Genomic DNA, 18,625 nt, shown 5'->3' with positions numbered 1-18,625 from the left:
GATCCTCCACTGATAAAGATGTTTCAAGCCAGGTGCAAGCTCTAGGCACACAGCCTGACATAAGTCATTCTGAGACCACATATTGCCAGTCATGGAATTGACCCATTGCTCAAATCCATACATGTGCACACGTGGTGCAGATCTAAACCAAAAGAGACAAATGTGGGACACCAAGATGGAGACAGCCATTTGGGGAGATATCTGCGTGCTCTAAAAGGTTCAGCAAAAGATCTACTATTTGAAAAACCTGGGCCCTAATAAGACAATTAATGTAGTCACCAAGTGAGCAGTAAGTGCAATGTATTTATGGAACACATCTGGGTGTTTCTAACTTAAACTTGCAAAGTTAAGCCAAAAAAACTAATGTAGGGGGAAACTTCTCTGAACTAAAAAATGTTTTCTTTTGTGCTTAATGACTTTCTTGATTTCAGTTATTTTCTTACATAAAGCCTAGGGCAGTGGCAATCACCAAGTAGGCACCTGATGAAGAAAATATCTTTGTAAAATTACTTCCACCAGGTAGAATTCATGGATTTGACCTGTTTCCTAAAACAAATTAGCAGCAAAATTTTAGTCTGCCTAAAAGTGATTTGTAAATCTGTAGATTAAAAAAAAACATGAAAATATATGATGTTGTTGGTTTTCAGAAGAGAGACAGTACATAAATCAGAGCATTGCAGGGTTGGGCTCTGAAGGAGGCTGAGTCCAACCACACATCAGATACCTGAACTCTGTGACTATCCTGAACGTCAGGGGTTTTGGCAGCTCTCAGGATTCCCCAGCTACAGGAAACTCGGTATTAAATCCAAGGTGGTATCTTTTTTATTTGTTCATTTATTTATCTACTTCTGTATAGATACCTTTGAAAACCCTATGGAGCGCAGCTCTACTCTGAAACACACGTGGTCACCGAGTCGGAATCGACCCAGCAGTAACTGGTTTGTTTCTTTTTTAGATATTTTTACAATCTGTCATATTATTAAGAGGCAGTAGGGCCTAATGGTTTTCAAACTTGTTTTCAGCTGTATAAATTTTTTTTTCAAACATAAGCTATGTAGAATTCAAATAAATGAAGCAATAAAAATGGGGCTGCTCTGGTTGAAATCTGATACAAGGATCCAAGCAGCCGGCCCTCTTGACCACTTTTTCATTCCCAAAGGCTCTGAAGCACCTCCTTGGAATCTTAGAGATACATAGAATGCAATGAGAAACTGCTGGTTTGATATCCATCCACCCTCTAATACATATTTGTTTAGCAATTATTATGTGCCAGTCACTGTGGTAGGCCCTGGTAATATAATATAGGAGAAAACCATGGTTTCCTCTAATGAGGAAAGAGGGGAAAGGGGGATGAGATAAGAAGAGACAGGTAAGAATTAAACACAACAACAAACAAGAACTAAGATTTATTGCTTACTTCACTCAAGGAACTTTACACATATTAACTCAATCTTCTCAATAACATATGAACCAAAAAAAAAAAAAAAAAAAAAAAAAACCAAAACAAAACAAAACACCAAACCCGCTGCCATCGAGTCAATTCTGACTCATAGTGACCCTATAGGACAGAGTAGAACTTCCCCACAGGGTTTCCAAGGAGAGCCTCATGGATTCGAACTGCCTACCTTTTGGTTAGCAGCTGTAGCTCTTAACTACTACCCCACCAGGGTTTCCAAATAACATATGAGATAGGCTCTATTATTATTTCCACCTCACAGATGAGGGAATAGAGGCACAGAGAAGAGTTAAGGTGTAAAAATGGTGCGAGGGTGTCTGACCTCCTCGACTAACTTCTCAAGGAGGGAAAATCAAGATCATCAGCCTAAGGCTGACTCCTATGAGGCAAAGGTCAGACATACCTCCTCTCTCCAACCTTTTTACCAATTCTGACACCAGCCATTCCTCCCACGGCACTCTCTACTTCTCTGCTGTGTTCAATAATTTGTTGCAGTGGTCACACAGAACTCACAGACAGTACTCACAATTTTGGGGTTTATAAGGGAAGTAACAAGTTACAATTCAGGATTAGGAACAATTCAGGATACAGTTCTTCAATCAGGACAGCTTCTTCTCAGCCATGCTCACAGGCAGGCCTCTCCCTGGCCCTTGGCTTCTTGGCCTTGCCTCTGCCCTGCTCGGGCAAGTGTTATAAAGCTCGTTAGTTCTGCCAGTAAGTGCCTGGAGGCACCCTACTCCACCAATAAGCCTTGGCCTGAAGGCGCTCAGCACTCTTGCTCCGTGGGTCATCACACCCACTGTAAACGCCTTGCTCTGTGGGCTCAGAAGCCCACTGTGCTGTCTAGCACCTATCTCCTGGTTCTGCTGCTGCCGTTTCTCTGCCATTGCTTCTCACTGTCTTGTACCCTCCAGTGTTATAGCTCTCTTTCTCTATCTCCCAGGTCTAGGAGGTTCTCAGCATAGGGACTCCGAATCCAAAGGACGTGCTCCATTCCCATCTCTTCTTGGTGGTAGTGAAGTCTCCCATTTTTGCCTCTGGGATAGCTCATTTTAAGTCTACCAGGATGGCAAAACTGACCAATCTCCTCATTAGGGTTCCATACATCTTATTTGCATGGTCCCACCACCACAAGGGTGCCATGGACCTTATTTGTACTATTAGCAAGCTGTCCAATTCCCTTGGTGGGCCACAAGCACCTTATTTGCATAGTCCCACCCAATCATTTGGTGAGAGTTACAAGACCATAGCAAGAAACGGCATATAAAAGTGATCTGTCACACTGCAAAAGAAAACTGCCATAGCAGAAAAGTAAGGGGGGAGGGTGGTTGTGACAGGGAAGGCAAGAGAAAAGCGTTTTCACAAAGGAGGAATCGGAGGGTTAACCATGTGGAATGCAGCAATTAAGAGTCTGAGCAAGCTCTGGACAGAGAAGTGGCCACTGGACTTGGCAACACGGAGGTCACTGGTGACCTTGAAAGGAGCAGAATCAGTGGCCTAGGGGAGATGGAAACAGAACTGGAGTGGGTGGTGAGAAAGTAAGGACAACAGCGCCTAAAGAGAAATTTAACAGCAGAGTGGCAAAAAAAAAAAAAAAAAAAAAGGCATCATACTGGTGGAGGCCTAATTGCCCTGGAAACTAGGAATGGCTGACCTCCAGAGATAATGGACTCTCCCTCACCCTGCCCTTCTCCCTCCAGCACACCAACAGTCAGTCGGCGAGGATGACATTCACATCTCATGGCCCTTGTCTGGCAGAAGTGTGTGTACACAGGTCTGTTGAAGAATGTCCCAGAGGTGCCCTTGGAGCCTAGCACCCCTCCTCAGAGAACGCCTTCTCAAACCAAGAACTCCACAAACCAAATTCCTCCTCCTCCTCCAGGGAAAATCATAGCTGAAGGCTGATGTGGGATCAAGCAAAGTTCTTTATTCAGAAAAAAACGTAATTCTGGATGCCAGTTTTTTTTTCTTCTATTAATTTGCAGCCTGACAATATTGCTCTTGCCTGTTGGCTTGTTATCTCCCCAGCAGGCTCCACGGGGGTAGGCAGTCTGTCTTACTCAACATTTTTTTCTGACCCATCACGCATGGCAGTGACTGAAACACAATAAACTACACAACAAATATTTCTTGAATAAATGGATAAAATATATGATAAAAATTTAAGAAAAAAAGGTTAGGCTATCTGTGAAAGACTGCTTGCCACACAGGAAGAAAACGTTCGCTAGGTCCAGCATGGCAGGAGTGGAAACCTGCTGCTGAATGGCCAGGGCCTCAGACGCAGGCTGAGCTTCCCTCAATTGACTGAGCCACTGCAGGCCACTCTCATTTCTACTTCGTGAAGTCAGGTGTTTAGGAGTTCAGGGATCTAATCTGAGCTCTATTAAGGAAATGCTGTTAACTTTCCTATTTCTAAATTAGAAAAATAATATGATCCTGCAACTCAATTTTTTTGTTTAATTACTTAAGCCAAATCAAAGCTCCAAGGAGATTATTTACAGCAAAGCAATGACGCTCCAGGGTGTCTTCAGGTAAACTCCAAAAGAATATTCTATTCACCCTACAGCATTTGGGGGAATAGGAGGCCCTCTCCATCCTCCTTTAAAAAAAAAAAAAAAATTCCAGTATACGTCAATCCCATAACAAAGGCAAGGAAAACACAAACAGCTGCTTTCAGCATAGTCCCTTCAAAGTTCTGTACAGATGTCGATCTTCCTGAAGAAACAAACTAAACAAGTCCCTGCCCATCCTGGATGCTGGCTTGGCAAGTCAATACTCTGTTCAAAAGAAAGACCAAGACCTGCCAGTCTCTAAGGTTTCTTCTGCTGTAAGTTTGACTGTAATTTAATAGGTCAAAAGTATTTTAAAAAAGATTGTATTCTTTTTTAGAATTGTTGTTTGATTCTCGAGAGGTTAGTTTTTTCCTTTTTGGAAAAGATCTTAGCATGTGAGCTTATATTTATGGTTAGAATGTTACGAATCTTGGGGCAGGTACTTAATATACCAGATATAAGATTCCAGGGGAGGTATGTACACATTAGTAAATAATATTGATGATGAGAACAGCAGTTAACATTTATTGAGTGCTTACAGTGTGCCAGATTTAGGGCTAAGTGCTTTATTATAATATCTCATTAAAGCTCAAAAGAGGATAAAACTATTATTATCCCTATTTGTCAGATGGAAAAACCGAGGATTTTAGAAATTAAGTTGCCCAAGGTCTCACAGATAGTAAGGCAATGTAGGTAGAATTTGAAAACCAAGCAGTTTGACACTAGTACCCACCATTTTACCCTCTACCATAAAGCTCCATGCCGTGTTTCTTGGTTTTGTACTTAACCACTGGAAAAACTTTCATTTACCACCTCTTAGCAGTTCTGGTGAATAGAGTTGGAAGAAGAGGAGATGGGAACTCTTGGCTAAAGTGAGGTTGAGAGGTTCTCTCTGAATTTCAGCTGACGTGTTTTTCCCTATTTCAATTAGCAGGAATAATCAGGAGAGGGTTGTAAAACTGTGTTTTAAAGTGCTCCTACGTGAAAATCGCCTGGAGAAACTGTTTTATCAGGAAGAGGAACAAGCTGCTGATGCTTCAAGTGAAGGACTTAAGTTCACATTTTAGAGCCCCAGATACACTCTCTTGCCATTTTTCATCACCCCTTTCTCTTAGAGCACATGGTATTGTGGGCAGCCCAGGTAATGGTTACACCACCCACGACAGGGGACTCCTGCCACGTTAGGACAGAAAAGTTTTTGTTTTTTTACTTTCTTTTCTTTGATACGGCATAAATTTTAAATCTTAAATATTGGCTAGCTGCAATCTGGAAACAGCTGTGCATATTTGTGGGGAAAGGAGGATTCCCTGCAGGTACACACTTTGTTTCATGGATGAAAGCTACCAAAACAGTCCTGGACACAGTGCCCCACAAATTATTTTTCCCTTAAACTGATTTTTTCCAGTTAGTTCTGTATATTAGAGAGTCCTGTATTATTTTCCCCATAGGTCCTTCCTGCTCCTGATTCCTAAACAAGCTGATAAAAACTCCATTTTCTCCCCAGAAATATTTAGGTTGTTGAGGCTTTTGCTTACCATAACTACTTCCTGAAAAATGCAGTGGTCAATTTTCCCTTAATATTTTTACATTAAACTGGGCACACAAAACTTGGCCCCTGATATTTTAAGGTTGTGAAGCAGATTCTTGGCTTTAAAAAGCAGACTGGTTTCTATTAGTTGCTTTCTGTATTGGCTTCTCATTGATTTGATTAAATAAAATCTCGCTGCCATTAAAATGAGGAACTCTGTGTGAAAACCAGTATTTCTTATGGCCTGAAGAATGTACCAGCATTTATTAAAACAAATCAAGTATCTTACTTCTCAACTAAGAACTTACTTCAGGAATTGGGGCAGGTGAGGAGAAAGGTCTTGGCAACGGCAGTTTGATGAGAAATGAATTAATTCGATTATTTTCATGGTGGGGATCAATAATAGTCAGCCTCCACAGAGGTCCCTGGTCTGAAGGCAGCTGGATAATCAATAGGATCACACAGAGGCAGCTCTCCTCCCCAAGAAGTCTCTCTGATCTTTTCTGGGCGGAATCTTCACGCCTGTGTAATTCTAATTTATGTCAACTAGAAATCAAAGAAATTCCAAGAGGCTTTGGTCATAGGACATTGGGTGGACCTTTCAAAATCTATTTATGTCTACTCCTTAAGTAATGTGGCCCCCACGGCTCTCCAGGCGCCTCTACTGGTTCAGGGGAGGAAACCTCCTAGTGGAAGAGAAGCTATCTGCTCAGGGCAAAGGCGCAGGAGCGGACTTAGGGAAATCAAGGTACACTTTCTTTTCTTCCTATTTGTAACTCTGCAGGGACCTAAGAACCAAGCATTTTAAACAAAAATGCTTAGCCAAAAGTGGCTCCCTCAATAATGCTCTTTAATGATACCCCAGATGCTGGCATTTTCAAATCAAATGAACAGTGTATAAAATTAGTTCTGCATGAAGTTTAAAAAAAAAAAAAGTGAAAGGGAGCTTTTAAAAGCTCCAGCATTTCTCCATCCAACTGCTTTTCACAAGGGTTTGGCATTTGAGAATTGCTACGTTTATGATGTTATTCACTGCTCATAATTTCAGGCCCTCTGTCTCCAGACTTCTGTATTAACACACACTGCAGAGGTTTCTACCACAACATTTTATCACCGAGATTTTCCAAACCAGCCAGGCTGCCTCTGGCGAGGTCTGGTTTCCCAGCCAGTGCCAGGCCACTGTGCTCCCTCCCTTCTCATCAACCTTGTTACCCCAAACATTTTTCATTAACCTTGAAAACTGCGTTTCCATTTGCCCTACAGCTTTCCCACGGATTTTTTTTTTTTTTTTTTTGTCCCTTTCAGTTTTGTTCTCCATCCAAACTGCCTTGTAACAAATGAGGAAAATATCATATTATTAGAAGAAACAGATCTATATAGAATCTGGAATTCACTGAAGTTGTGAAAATAATTCCTATGACTAAAGTCGCTGCTGTCTATAACTGTGGGAACAGGGGTAAACATACTGCTCTTATTAGAGGGTCCCATTGATTGTACAAGCAGTTTTAACTAAATTACCAAATAAATGCGCGTTAAGTTGATAGGTGATTTCGGGTCAACTCTAATTCCCAAGGTCAAGTAAGCCTTTGAACAGTCTTTAAGAATATAAGCTCACCCCAATTCATCAAAGCCGTCTCACACAGCGTTTTCTTCTCTTGGTTCTTACAATGCACTAAAGTTTAGAAGATTAAGTGGCGTCAGCGTCAAAACCCAAAGTAATGCCTCTAACGTGCTTATCCATCTAGCAATCAGAAAAGCTACTCGAACAGGGACTTCTTAATGCACTTCCTAACTTTACAACTGCACAGGGAACGCTGCATTTGTTGAACGACCGCAGGACTCTTCCCTAGGAGTCACCAATGTTGCAGCCAAACAAATCTACTGCATTATCTGATCGTCCAAGAATATGTTACTTTCATGTGCAAAAAATATGTTTACTAACGTTTCTCATCTGTTCTCTGTTTACCTAACATAAGAAAGAGGGAGAAAATACATCTTCCCACAACAAATAAACTGCGTTTTATTATTCTTGTAATTCCGCAAAAGCTGAAATGAAGGAAAAAGCACCAGTTTGGTAAAATATAGCCTCCAAATTAAATATAAATGGCTCCCAAGTTAAATATAAATGGCTCCCAAATTAAATTGACTGTGTGTGAAAGAAAATACAACTAGCCTTCACTATTTCACAGAACCACAGGATCACTGAAGACGAGAGCTGGCACACGCAGACTCCCCTCCCTCCTCAAGCAGGCGTCCCACTGACAACATTCCTGTGTAGACCACTGAGGTCCCCTGCCTTCTCCTCTGGCCCCAGCAGATGTGCAGGGAGGAGGAGGAGAACTCAGACGAATGAGTTTTATTAATGTTTAGCAGATTTGGTCAAGGTACAGGGAGAAGAGTGATAGGCTCAAATTAATTTTGTTCTTTAATTATTTGTTGGCACAGTTAGTCACAAGATTGAGATAGATAGTGGATCTTCTCTATACCCTAGCCATACATTTTTTTCGGTTTCCTGTTCTATTTTTATTACTTTCTTTTTGTTTCCTTATTTGTACTGTCTTATCTTCAACTCACCCTTTTCTCACACTGCAAATCTTTCTTTATCCTATGACTGAATAGACAGTAAATTGATTTCAAATATTGAGTGTGTCATGGAGGTACTAGTTTACCTTTGCAAAGTGTGTAGAAAATATAATTATTGATGTCTTTGCACAGAAAATAGTAAACTTAATTTTAAATTTAGGCAAGAAAAAGTAAAAAGGCAACATCTTTTCTCATCTGAGTTTAAATTTTAAATACTTTTTCAAAATGAGATAACAACAACAACAACAAAATCCACTGCCATGGAGTTGATTCCTACTCATAGCAACTCTGTAGAACAGAGTAGAACCATAGAGTTTCCAAGGCTGTAAATCTTTACGGAAGCAGACTGCCACATCTTTCTTCCACAGAGTGGCTGGTGGGTTTGAACCACTGACATTTTAGTTAGCAGCTGAGTACTTTAACCACTGTGCCCCAGGGTTCCTTTTTCAAAATGAGATAGTAAGGTAATAATATATAGATTTTTTTCATTTGAAATTCAAATATCACAACATAAATTAATAATCAACATAATGATTTTGATGATAAGAATAATTCTAACACAGAGCACTTTATAACAAACATTATTCTGTAATGTCAACTTGTTTAAATGCTCACAACAATTCTACAAGATAGGTACTGTTATCATCCCCATTTTACACATGAGGAAATGGAGGAACTCAGAGGTTAACTAACTTCCCAAGATAACACAACTAGTAAGTGCAGCCCAAATTTGAACCCAAACTCTGGCTTGAGTCCATGTCCTTAACTCCTACACTCATTTCTTTGCTACTCAAATCTGTCTTTGAATCTTGATGATAATTTTAAATCTGGAGATGTATAACATAATACAAAATTGGAAAACTGCATAGCTACTTAACTCTAGGCTTCCATTCAACTCAAATGAACAAAGGCTTCTAGGTGCAAGGCTTTACTTGTACTTTGAGGGTAGTTTGGAAGCTTCTTTCGCCCTTACAGAACCTCTCATGTTTGGCTCTGGGCAGCCTTTAGCCTGAGGACCCACACAGTAAGGCTGGGCCCACCATCTCCTTGCGCTGGGCTGCACTGCAGCCAGCTCTGACCAGATGGCAAAACACTAGAGCTGATGGACTCCCAGGGCAGCTCTCTGATTGGACAAAGAAGATTCAGAGGCTGTCTGCGGAAAGGGCTGAAACCCTAAGGGATACTGTTAATCAGAACAAACCCCCCGCCCCCAACTACTTTTGGATTTTAATTTGGAGCATTTGGGTAGAAAACCACCCATTCCTTAACTTATGAAAATCAGCTAAATGTGATTCAGTAATACGACTGTAATAATCTTCTGTACTAACTGAAACATACAACTTCCACAACTCATCTCTGAAGATGGAGCTGACTTTAACAAATCTGAAGAGTACAGATGAGAAATATGGTGATTTCCCAGAATGGTTGTGGATACACCAATACATTTTGAATGCATACATTTTGGTGGCCTTGGCTAGATAGCACTCATGTTCCTTCTGGCAGAAGCTGAGGAGTTCTGCTGTCATTGTTTAGCGTTTCTGGAACACTCTGCCTATTGTGGACCCTTTAACTTTGTTTTAAAAGAAGTCAGCTTAAAGTGACAGGGTTAGTAGCACCGTTAGGTTAGTTAACAGTGAGATTTGATGAGACTCGCAACCCCTGGGTCTCGTTGCTGTTGCTTAGCTACAAAGTAAGTCCGCTTTGTAGGCTGGACTAAGAACATATTATAAAATCTCTCTAAACAAAGGACATCATGCTTGGTAAAGTGGAGGGTCAGCGAAAAAGAAGACGACCCTCAACGAGGTGGACTGACACAGTGGCTGCAACAATGTGCTCAAACATAGCAACGATTGTGAGGATGGTGCAGGACCCGGCAGTATTTCATTCTGTTGTATACAAGGTCTCTATGAGTTGAAACCGAACCGACGGCACCTAACAACATCAACAAATATAATTGAGGAAGGTCTAGAATAAGTTGGTATTTTAAAGTATTTGGAAAAAAAACTAGGTCAATTAACAAAACTGACAGAGTACACAAGGGATTTTGAGCATTATTCTATTTATCCCTCGAATTTGCTGCATTTAGAAAATGCATGTCCCTTAAGAGGCATGTGCATTTAGTTTCACTTTCTTTAGCTAAATTTGTCCCTAATCACCATTTGCAAAAGTAGTGTGCATGTGTAAATTAGTAGAAGATGTCTGCTTTTCTTGAGAAAGAATCCAAGATGAACCTTTTCTAGGGAAGCAGACACCATGCCTGGAGACCTCAACCACAATTGTGCCAAGAGCACTGGACACACACTCTGAAGGCCTGGGGTGAAATCTGGGCAGAGTAGCCCCTTTGCAGTGCAAATTAACTATGTTTTAGGATTGTTGTAGAGACAAAATGGAAGTAACATAGGGGAAAGTGCGTCTCTGGTGCCAGGTGTTCAACGTATATTTTTATTATTTTTCTTCTCAGCCTTCAAATGGTTCTATGTTAAGTGGGGTGCAATTTCCTAAACTCAGGCTCATGTCTTTGGCCCGTCCCACAGGCCTTGTGCTGGGCTTCTGGGATTGTTTCTCATCATATGCTAAGAGTGGCATCTTAAGTGTGGAGAAAGTCAAGCTCCCCATAATATCCTCTCATTGGCCCTTTCTTGTCCCCAAATGGCCAAAATGCACAGATGTTGTGCAATGAAATTGCACACTTGTGAAAAACTAATTTGGCACTGTTCTCTACACCTCACTGTAGCAGGAAACTTGGAACCCAGAACAGAAATTTACTGCTAGACTCTACAAAATTGCAGTTTGCCATGAGCCCTTTTTTATTTTGAATCATGCACTTATGCAAAGGAGGACAAAATCTAAACTGACTGTGTGTATGATTGCTTTTTCTTTCTGCATAAGAGCAAAATTCATTATTAAAGAGAGAAATGCAAAAAGAATCTTCAAATTAGTTTAGAAAACCAGGCATCTTACAATGCATAGCTGTTACAGTATATTTTTATGGCTATATATTTATATGTGTATATATAGAGACAGACAGAGATAAAAGGTGAATATGATATCAAGCTACTAACTATATTGATATAAAGGAAACAATCTGACAGAAAGCTCTTACTTTATCGCATCTCATCAGCCCCAAATATCTCAGAGACTTGCTGCTCTGTGCAATCAGGGTGGCTCCTTGATCTGTAATTTCTTTACACCATCCAACATCCACAGTCTCTATTGTCATGCTGTACCGCCCAATGGCTATCAGTGCTGCAAGGAAGGACAGAGAGAAGGAAAGCAAGCATGAATGTTAGTACTGTAAGGGATCTCTTTATATTATGACTGTTTCTCTCATTTCCTCACTAAATTTGTTCCTGAAACATTGTGTGTAAATGAATTTTTTGTAAACTAAACTAAATTTGAAATGCTTTAGGAAAGCTTGCCCTATGACAAACCTTTTTGCAAAGTGAACAATCGTTCTATAAATTTCATTTCTTAGGAACAAAACCTCTTATCAGTTTTCCTCATCACAAGATTACCTATAGTTTCAAACATTCGAGTTTGCAATAGGAATAAATGAAAATGAATTACACATATAACCTTACAAAAAACCCAAGTAGTAACTAAAATTTACCCAAGATAACTTTTAATAATTCTTTTTTTTAAAGAAAAGCCCATGTAAACACCATTTTGAGGTGTGTTATACTGCATGTGAATTTATTTACCGATTGGCATAATCTTTTCCAACTGTTCATGAACTGTAAAATATAAGAGTATATAATATTTTTCACAATCATCCTTCTTAGGACTGTTAGAAATTAAGAGTACTTTACATATACAGTTGAATTTAATTGGTACCATGTTAGAATGCAGTAAAGGGAATGCATTTGTTATGGTGAACTTCCTTCCCAGATCAGAAGTCTTCCTTCTATTAACATAAAAAATGAAGCCTGTCATCTGAAAACTATCACAGTATCTCTGAATTTCCTGACAGGTTAGTATTGTACCACTACTAAAGTACAGATGGTTTTCCCATAATCTAATACGTGCACGACATATCACTGCAAAGCTCCATAACCCATCATCCTGTCAGAGAGCAACTGGTCAGTGAATGTGGCTCTTTTCCACGGACTTCTGATCTGATCGACGTACACACCTCCACATTTATTGAGCAGAAAAACAGATTTCAAACCTCCAGCCAGATTAAGTTTATGCTGCATTGGTTTGTGAATGAAAACAATGCCACAAATATTAAAAAGGAGAGAGAACTTGTTTGCTAATTATTGCCTGATTCTAAGATAGCATGAGTTGACTTCCGTGACATTAAAAGTGGATGATATTTGCAAAATATGCTAGTGCTGACTAGATTGATATTAAGAGCACAGTGAATTACTCATGTAAATAAGTGTTAACTCTTACAGCTCACAGAAAAGAACACTTGGCAAAATCTCTTTGTCGATCTACATTGGTAATTTATTTTTGTCTGTTTGATTTACTAAAAACTTAGGCCCATGCATTTCAATATCAAAGCACTTCCAGACAGTCAAATACTGAATATTTATAAAACCAATAATCATGACTCCAGTCTTTTCCAGTGAAAAAACTTTTTCTTTTTTTTTTTAAGTTTTTCATGCCACCAGTTTGTTAATGCTCTCATCTTTGTACATGCTCTTTTGACATTTAACGTTTTCCAAGGGGGGTGGGAATATCTGTCAACTACTAAAGGTTTGCTGTAATGGTCTGAATAATATTTTTGTGTAGTGGAAACAATATCTCAGGTTAATTCCACTGGTGTCCTTGATCTCAGAAAATTATTTTTCTCTCTGGTATTGTCATAACCTTCATCGGTTATGATATCCTGAAGATCTCCCATGATAGATGAAGTATGAAATACATAAAAGAAATTTCTTTCAACAGAAAGTACTCAAACAGTGATTTCAAAAGATAAAAAAGTACACATTGCAGGATGGCCCAAGGTCGGCAGATTGTGTACAGCTGAGTTTTTTTTTTTCAGGTTTGAGGCTGGAAACGCTGCACTATTCAGAAAAGGGTAAACCAAATGAAATGATAAGTTTTCAGAGGCTGTTTTATAAGCAAATGAAGCTATTGACTGTAGGCATTAAAAACCCTGGTGTTTGGTGTTTTCCTTCTTGTCCCTTCCTTGTCCAACTTAGAGCAAATAATAAATAAGACACGTGAAGATAATTAGGAGTATTCAATTTTTGTTTTGTCAACTTTAGCACTTACTGAAGTTAGAACTAAACTTCCTTATTCCTCAAACATCCATTCATTCAACAAACACGTAATGAGCACTCTAGAGGGATTCCTCTAACATTTTTGATGTCTGTCCAATGTGCCAAGCACTGAGCTAAGAATTTTAAGTGCATTGTCTCATTTAATCCTCACAGCAACTCTATGAAGGCTTGTTTTTATTTCCATTTAAAATACAGGAATAGGAGACACAGACAGACTGAATAACAGTGTCACAAAATAGTAAGTAGGAGAGTGAGAAGTCGGAAGTCTTCTCCCAGGATGCACATCAGATACACTAAATCAGAAACATGGGGCCAGGCACCTGGTCATTCTAATATGTGCAGCACAAGCAGGGTGTGGAACTGCAGTATGACTCTAATGCCAGGCCCGTGCTGGGTCCTGGGGAATACAAAGGTTCACTGAGCTCAGTGTGTGTGTTGGGGGGTGGGGGAGGAGTGGGGATATAGATGGGAAACAGGCAAATAAACAGTAACAATACAATGCTCTCTTCCCAATTTTAACTCTTCACCTTTCCAATCTTCAGTGCAGGGTCAGTTTCTCAGAGTTGATCACCTTACCATTTACTCCTATACTTATTAGTTTATTTTTATGTCTGCCTCTCCCATTAGAATGACAGCTCCTATTCACTGCTGTATGCCCAGCACCTAATGTGTGGCTGGTACCAAGTAGGCTCTTAAAAGTATTAGCTGAATACACCAATGAGTATAATGTGCTTAGATCTATTATAGTGGCATGCCAAGGGAGCATAGGAGCCTCTCACTCCTAGGGGAGAAGAAATACCAAGGAACGCCTCACAGAAGAGCTGAACTAGGTCTTGAGGGATAAGTAAGGATTCTCCAGGAAAACAAAGTGGTGACGGCAAGTATGTTGAGCTAGGGAAACACCATGTATAAAAGTAGACCGATATGAAAGAGCAGGGGCATTGCAAGCCATTCTGTGTGGTTAGAGTAAAACTGAACAAGGAAGTGGCAAGGTTCATTTATTCCACAAATATTTATTCAATGATTAGCGGCACCGGAGTAGGTATGGGAGATAACGAAGAGCAGCAAAAACAAGCAGAGTCCTTCATGTCATGAAGCTGTGACCATAAAAACAGAGGCCAACAGAGCTGTTTGATTCCAAAATACATACTACTCGGTATAGTTTTACCTCCCTCTGAATATATCCTGCTCTTGTAAAATTTTTCTTTGTTGGTAATGAACTAGCTGTGAGACCTCTAGCGCAGCATAGTCTCAAGTTCAGTTCCACAGGCACTACTTAGTAGATGTCTGACCTCAGGATGACATTTAACTTTTCGTGACTTCCTCACCTGGACAGTAGGGATGTTGACTATATATCCTACCTACTTCACAGAATTGGTTTGAAGTTCAAATAGGATAATACATGGAAAGAACTCTGTACTACATAAGTGCAATGATTTATTTGACATCTCCCAAAACGATCCTACAGTGTTGCAGAAGATACAAAATGAAAAGACATAAAAGACTTTTGAAAACTAAAAAGCTCTGGGCAAATGGACACATTATATAAGTACTTAGTCATTATGTGACTGCTAGAGTTCTTGAACTACCTATTCTCCATCAGTGATCATGAACTTGGTAGACTGCACCTGGGCTGAGAGGGTTGTAAATGTAATGAGTGTTTACCACCTTCATTAGGGGTTGTTGACACATTACAGTGGTATTTACTGAGCCTTGAAAAGGGATAAATTATGCATGGCTAATTCCTAATTCTAACGCAATTTTAATATACCTTTTTATGTGGTAAGTGCAAAACTAATAAAAAAAAGCTCAATTAAAAAAATTACACGGACTAAAAGCTGTAGTTCAGAAACTTATATGTTCATCAAAGATATGCAATAACCCACTAATAGGGATTTCTTTAGGCAGGTGATAGGCAGACAGAGTGACTGAAAGACACAATACACTTTATTTGTATTCCTCTGAGAGTGGCAAAATTTCATAATGACCAAGGGTAAAAGTCAATATAATTGAGGTTTAAAGTACACAGATAAGGGTAAGGCTTTCTAATTATGATCAACATCCAGAGGCAATAAAAAAAAGATGGATAAATTTGACTAAACAGAAATAAAAATATTTGCATGGCAAAAAAAAAAAAAACCCAACATAAATAAGGTCAAAATACAACTGACAAACTGAGAAAATATTCACAACATATAACACACAGAGTGAATATCTCTATCATCTAAAGAACTCAAAAAATTGGGAGACAAAGGGCCAAAAAGAAAAAAAAAACCTGATATAAAAATGCAGAAAGAGATGTGAACAGACAATTCACAATAAAAGCTATAAAAGTAGCCTTCAAACATATGTGGAAAATTTCAAACTGAGTCATAATTAGTGAAATGCAAACTAAAACAACATTGATATACTATTTCTCATTTATAAGACTGACAAAAGTTAAAAACATGACAACACATTCTGTTAGTTAGGCTGTAAAGAAATAAGTACCAACATATATTACCAGTAGGAATGCAAACTGGTATAATCCTTCTGGAGGGAAATTTGGCAATACTTAAGAAAAACACATATACAGGCAGTCCTGGGGTTATGAACATGTACTTGCCCTTTAATGTTATGTAAATGTGCCCTTACTCTGAAACGATTAAACTAACACATTCTTCATCACAATCATCTTCACTTGCTGCACATGCAGCTTTTAAAACACTGAAAAGGCTTTGAGCCTTTGCACTAAAGTAAGGCTAAATAAGAACCGTAAACACCTGTTCCGACTTACCTATTACATTCTTAAAGACACACTCAGGAATGGATCTCACTGGTAACCTGAGGACTGCCTGTACCCTTAACTTTAGACAAAGAAATTCTGCTTCTAGGAATCTACCCAGGAGATATACCTCTAACAATACAAAATTTCATTTATACAAGTTTACTTATTGGGGTATTTGTAATTGCAAAATAATGAATGGAAGCAAACTAAATACCCATACACAGAAGAGTGGTTGAATAAACTATACTACATCCACAAAATGGAATATTATGCAGCTGTAAAAAGAAGGGAAAAGATCACCATGAATTAATTTGGAATGATCTGCAAATCATTAACTAGAAACAGCGAAGTGCAAAAGAGTATGTATAGTGTGCTACTACCCTTCATATAAGACAGAAGGGAATATAAGAAAATACCCATCTATCTGCTCATTTGTACAAAAGGAATACAGGAAAGATAAACCAGAAACTACAAAGATTGTTAATCTATAGGAAGTGGGTGAGAAAGGAGTGGAAAGAAGGGGGCATTCAATGTAGGGGAGATGGGGAGCGAGACACATTTTTGGGGTATTGCTTTTTGTATAGCTTTCACTCTCTGAGCAATAGGTAACGTTTCCCATACTTCTCAAAATAAACAAAACCAATCAGGATTGGGGGGGGGGCAGCTATGAACAAACAATAACAAATGAACCTAACTGTATTACAAATGAATGGTATCCTGGGTTATCCTAGATGAACAATATAGCCACACTGAGAAGGATGGGAAAAAGATAACTAAAGTAGGATTGAAAAACATTATTTTGACTGAATACCATAAGGAACAGAAAGAACTATAAGTAAATAATGTACTATAGTTAGTAAATATACTTGTCACAGGGCTATGAGTTAGCAATTCAGTAACTACTTTATGTGTCATCTGGAATTCTAAACAATGACAGCCAACTTTTCACTGCTGGAGAAATAAGTTACAAAAAGAGAAGGGAAAAGGCTATAATGAACCTTAGGGTACTGGATCAGAATCAGAAGTATTAGTATGAACCCATGGAGATATATGTATTTGTGCATGTGTGTATACACATATATACCCATACACACAAATAGAGAGCTAAATATAGAAATAAATACTGTGTATGTGTATGCAAGAGCCTTGGTGGTGCAATGGTTAAGTGCTCGGATGCTAGGCAAAAGGAAGGCAGTTCAAACCCACCAGCTGTTCTGCAGGAGAAACATGTGGCAGTCTGCTTCCGTAAACCCTATGGGGCAGTTCTACTCTGTCCTATAGGGTCACTATGAATCAGAATTGACTTGATGGCAATTGGTTGTGGTTTGGTATGTGAATGCATGGTTTAGTATATATACATGTTTCTTAGTTCCTTTTGCTGAAATAGCTGAAGAGCAATGACATCCCAGTAGTAATAATCTACTAGCACTCAGATCTTGGTTTCTAAATACCATTCTCCAGTAAAAGGAATCAGGGCTCCCAAGAGAAATGGTTGACTCCAGCACTGGAGCAGGTAAAATACAAGATGCATCTGGAACATCTTGTGATATCAGAAGATAAATAAGTGTTTAAAAAAGAATGGGGGCCATACTTACGGAGACTTCCTAGACATCTTCAAACAACTTGCGGGTTTGGTTTAAAAGGCTTAGGAACATAGTGTCATGGGACAACTTAGTCAATTAAAGATAATGTTCTACACCCTAGTCTGGTGAGTAGTGTCTGGGGGCTTAAAAGCTTGTGAGTGGCCACTTAAGATACAACTGTTGGTCTCTACTTATCTGGAGCAAAAGAGAATGAAGAAAACCAAAGACTCAAAGAAGAAACTAGTCCACAGACTAACAGCCCACACGAATCATGGATTCTAACCTGAGACAAGAAGACCTAGGTGGTGTCCAGCTATCACTAACAACCATTCTGACCAGAGATAAAATAGAAGGTTCTGGATAGAATGGTAGAAAAATGTAGAACAAAATTCAAATTTCTAAAGAAGGCCAGACCTACTGGACTGATAGAGACTAGAGGAACCCCCGAGACTATTGCCCTAAGATACCTTTCGAACTTGACACTGAAGCTATTTCTACAGATCACCTTTCAGCCAAATAATAGACTGGCTTATAAAAGAAACAATATCATCCATGAGTAATGTGCTCCCTTAAGCAATCAACTATATGAGACCAAACAGTCAACATTTACCCAAAAGAAAAGGTGAGAAAGCAAGGAGGGGAAGGGAAGCTAGATCAATGGAAACAGAACAGAAATAATAAGAATGCTGACACATTGTCAAAATTGCAACCAATGTCACAGAACAATTTGTATAACAATTGTTAAATGGGAACCTAATTTGCTGTGTAAACTTTCACCTAAAACACAATAAAATATTTTTTTAAAAAAAGAATGACTTCAAGGTCGAGAAGGGAGAGTGTTGACATGTCGTGGGGTTGTTAACCAATGTCATAAAACAATATGTGTACTGACTGTTTAATGAGAAACTATTTGTTCTGTAAACCT

The 18,625-nt window shown here is 39.1% G+C and overlaps 1 protein-coding gene across 1 annotated transcript in view; it reads right to left on the bottom strand.

Annotated features, from left to right (window-relative positions):
* FBXL17 (F-box and leucine rich repeat protein 17) overlaps nt 1-18,625 on the bottom strand; it is a 567,698-nt gene that overhangs the window by 12,734 nt on the left and 536,339 nt on the right. Inside the window, exon 8 of the mRNA XM_023732005.1 lies at nt 11,223-11,365. Coding sequence (XP_023587773.1) covers nt 11,223-11,365 — 143 coding nt within the window. The remainder of the gene's footprint in view (nt 1-11,222; nt 11,366-18,625) is intronic.

Source organism: Trichechus manatus, unplaced genomic scaffold, assembly GCF_000243295.1.
Source record: "Trichechus manatus latirostris isolate Lorelei unplaced genomic scaffold, TriManLat1.0 scaffold00047, whole genome shotgun sequence".
In the NCBI taxonomy this organism is placed as follows: Eukaryota; Metazoa; Chordata; class Mammalia; order Sirenia; family Trichechidae; genus Trichechus; species Trichechus manatus.
Note: the sequence above shows the minus strand (reverse complement) of the source record. Positions and strands in the feature narration are given on the sequence as shown.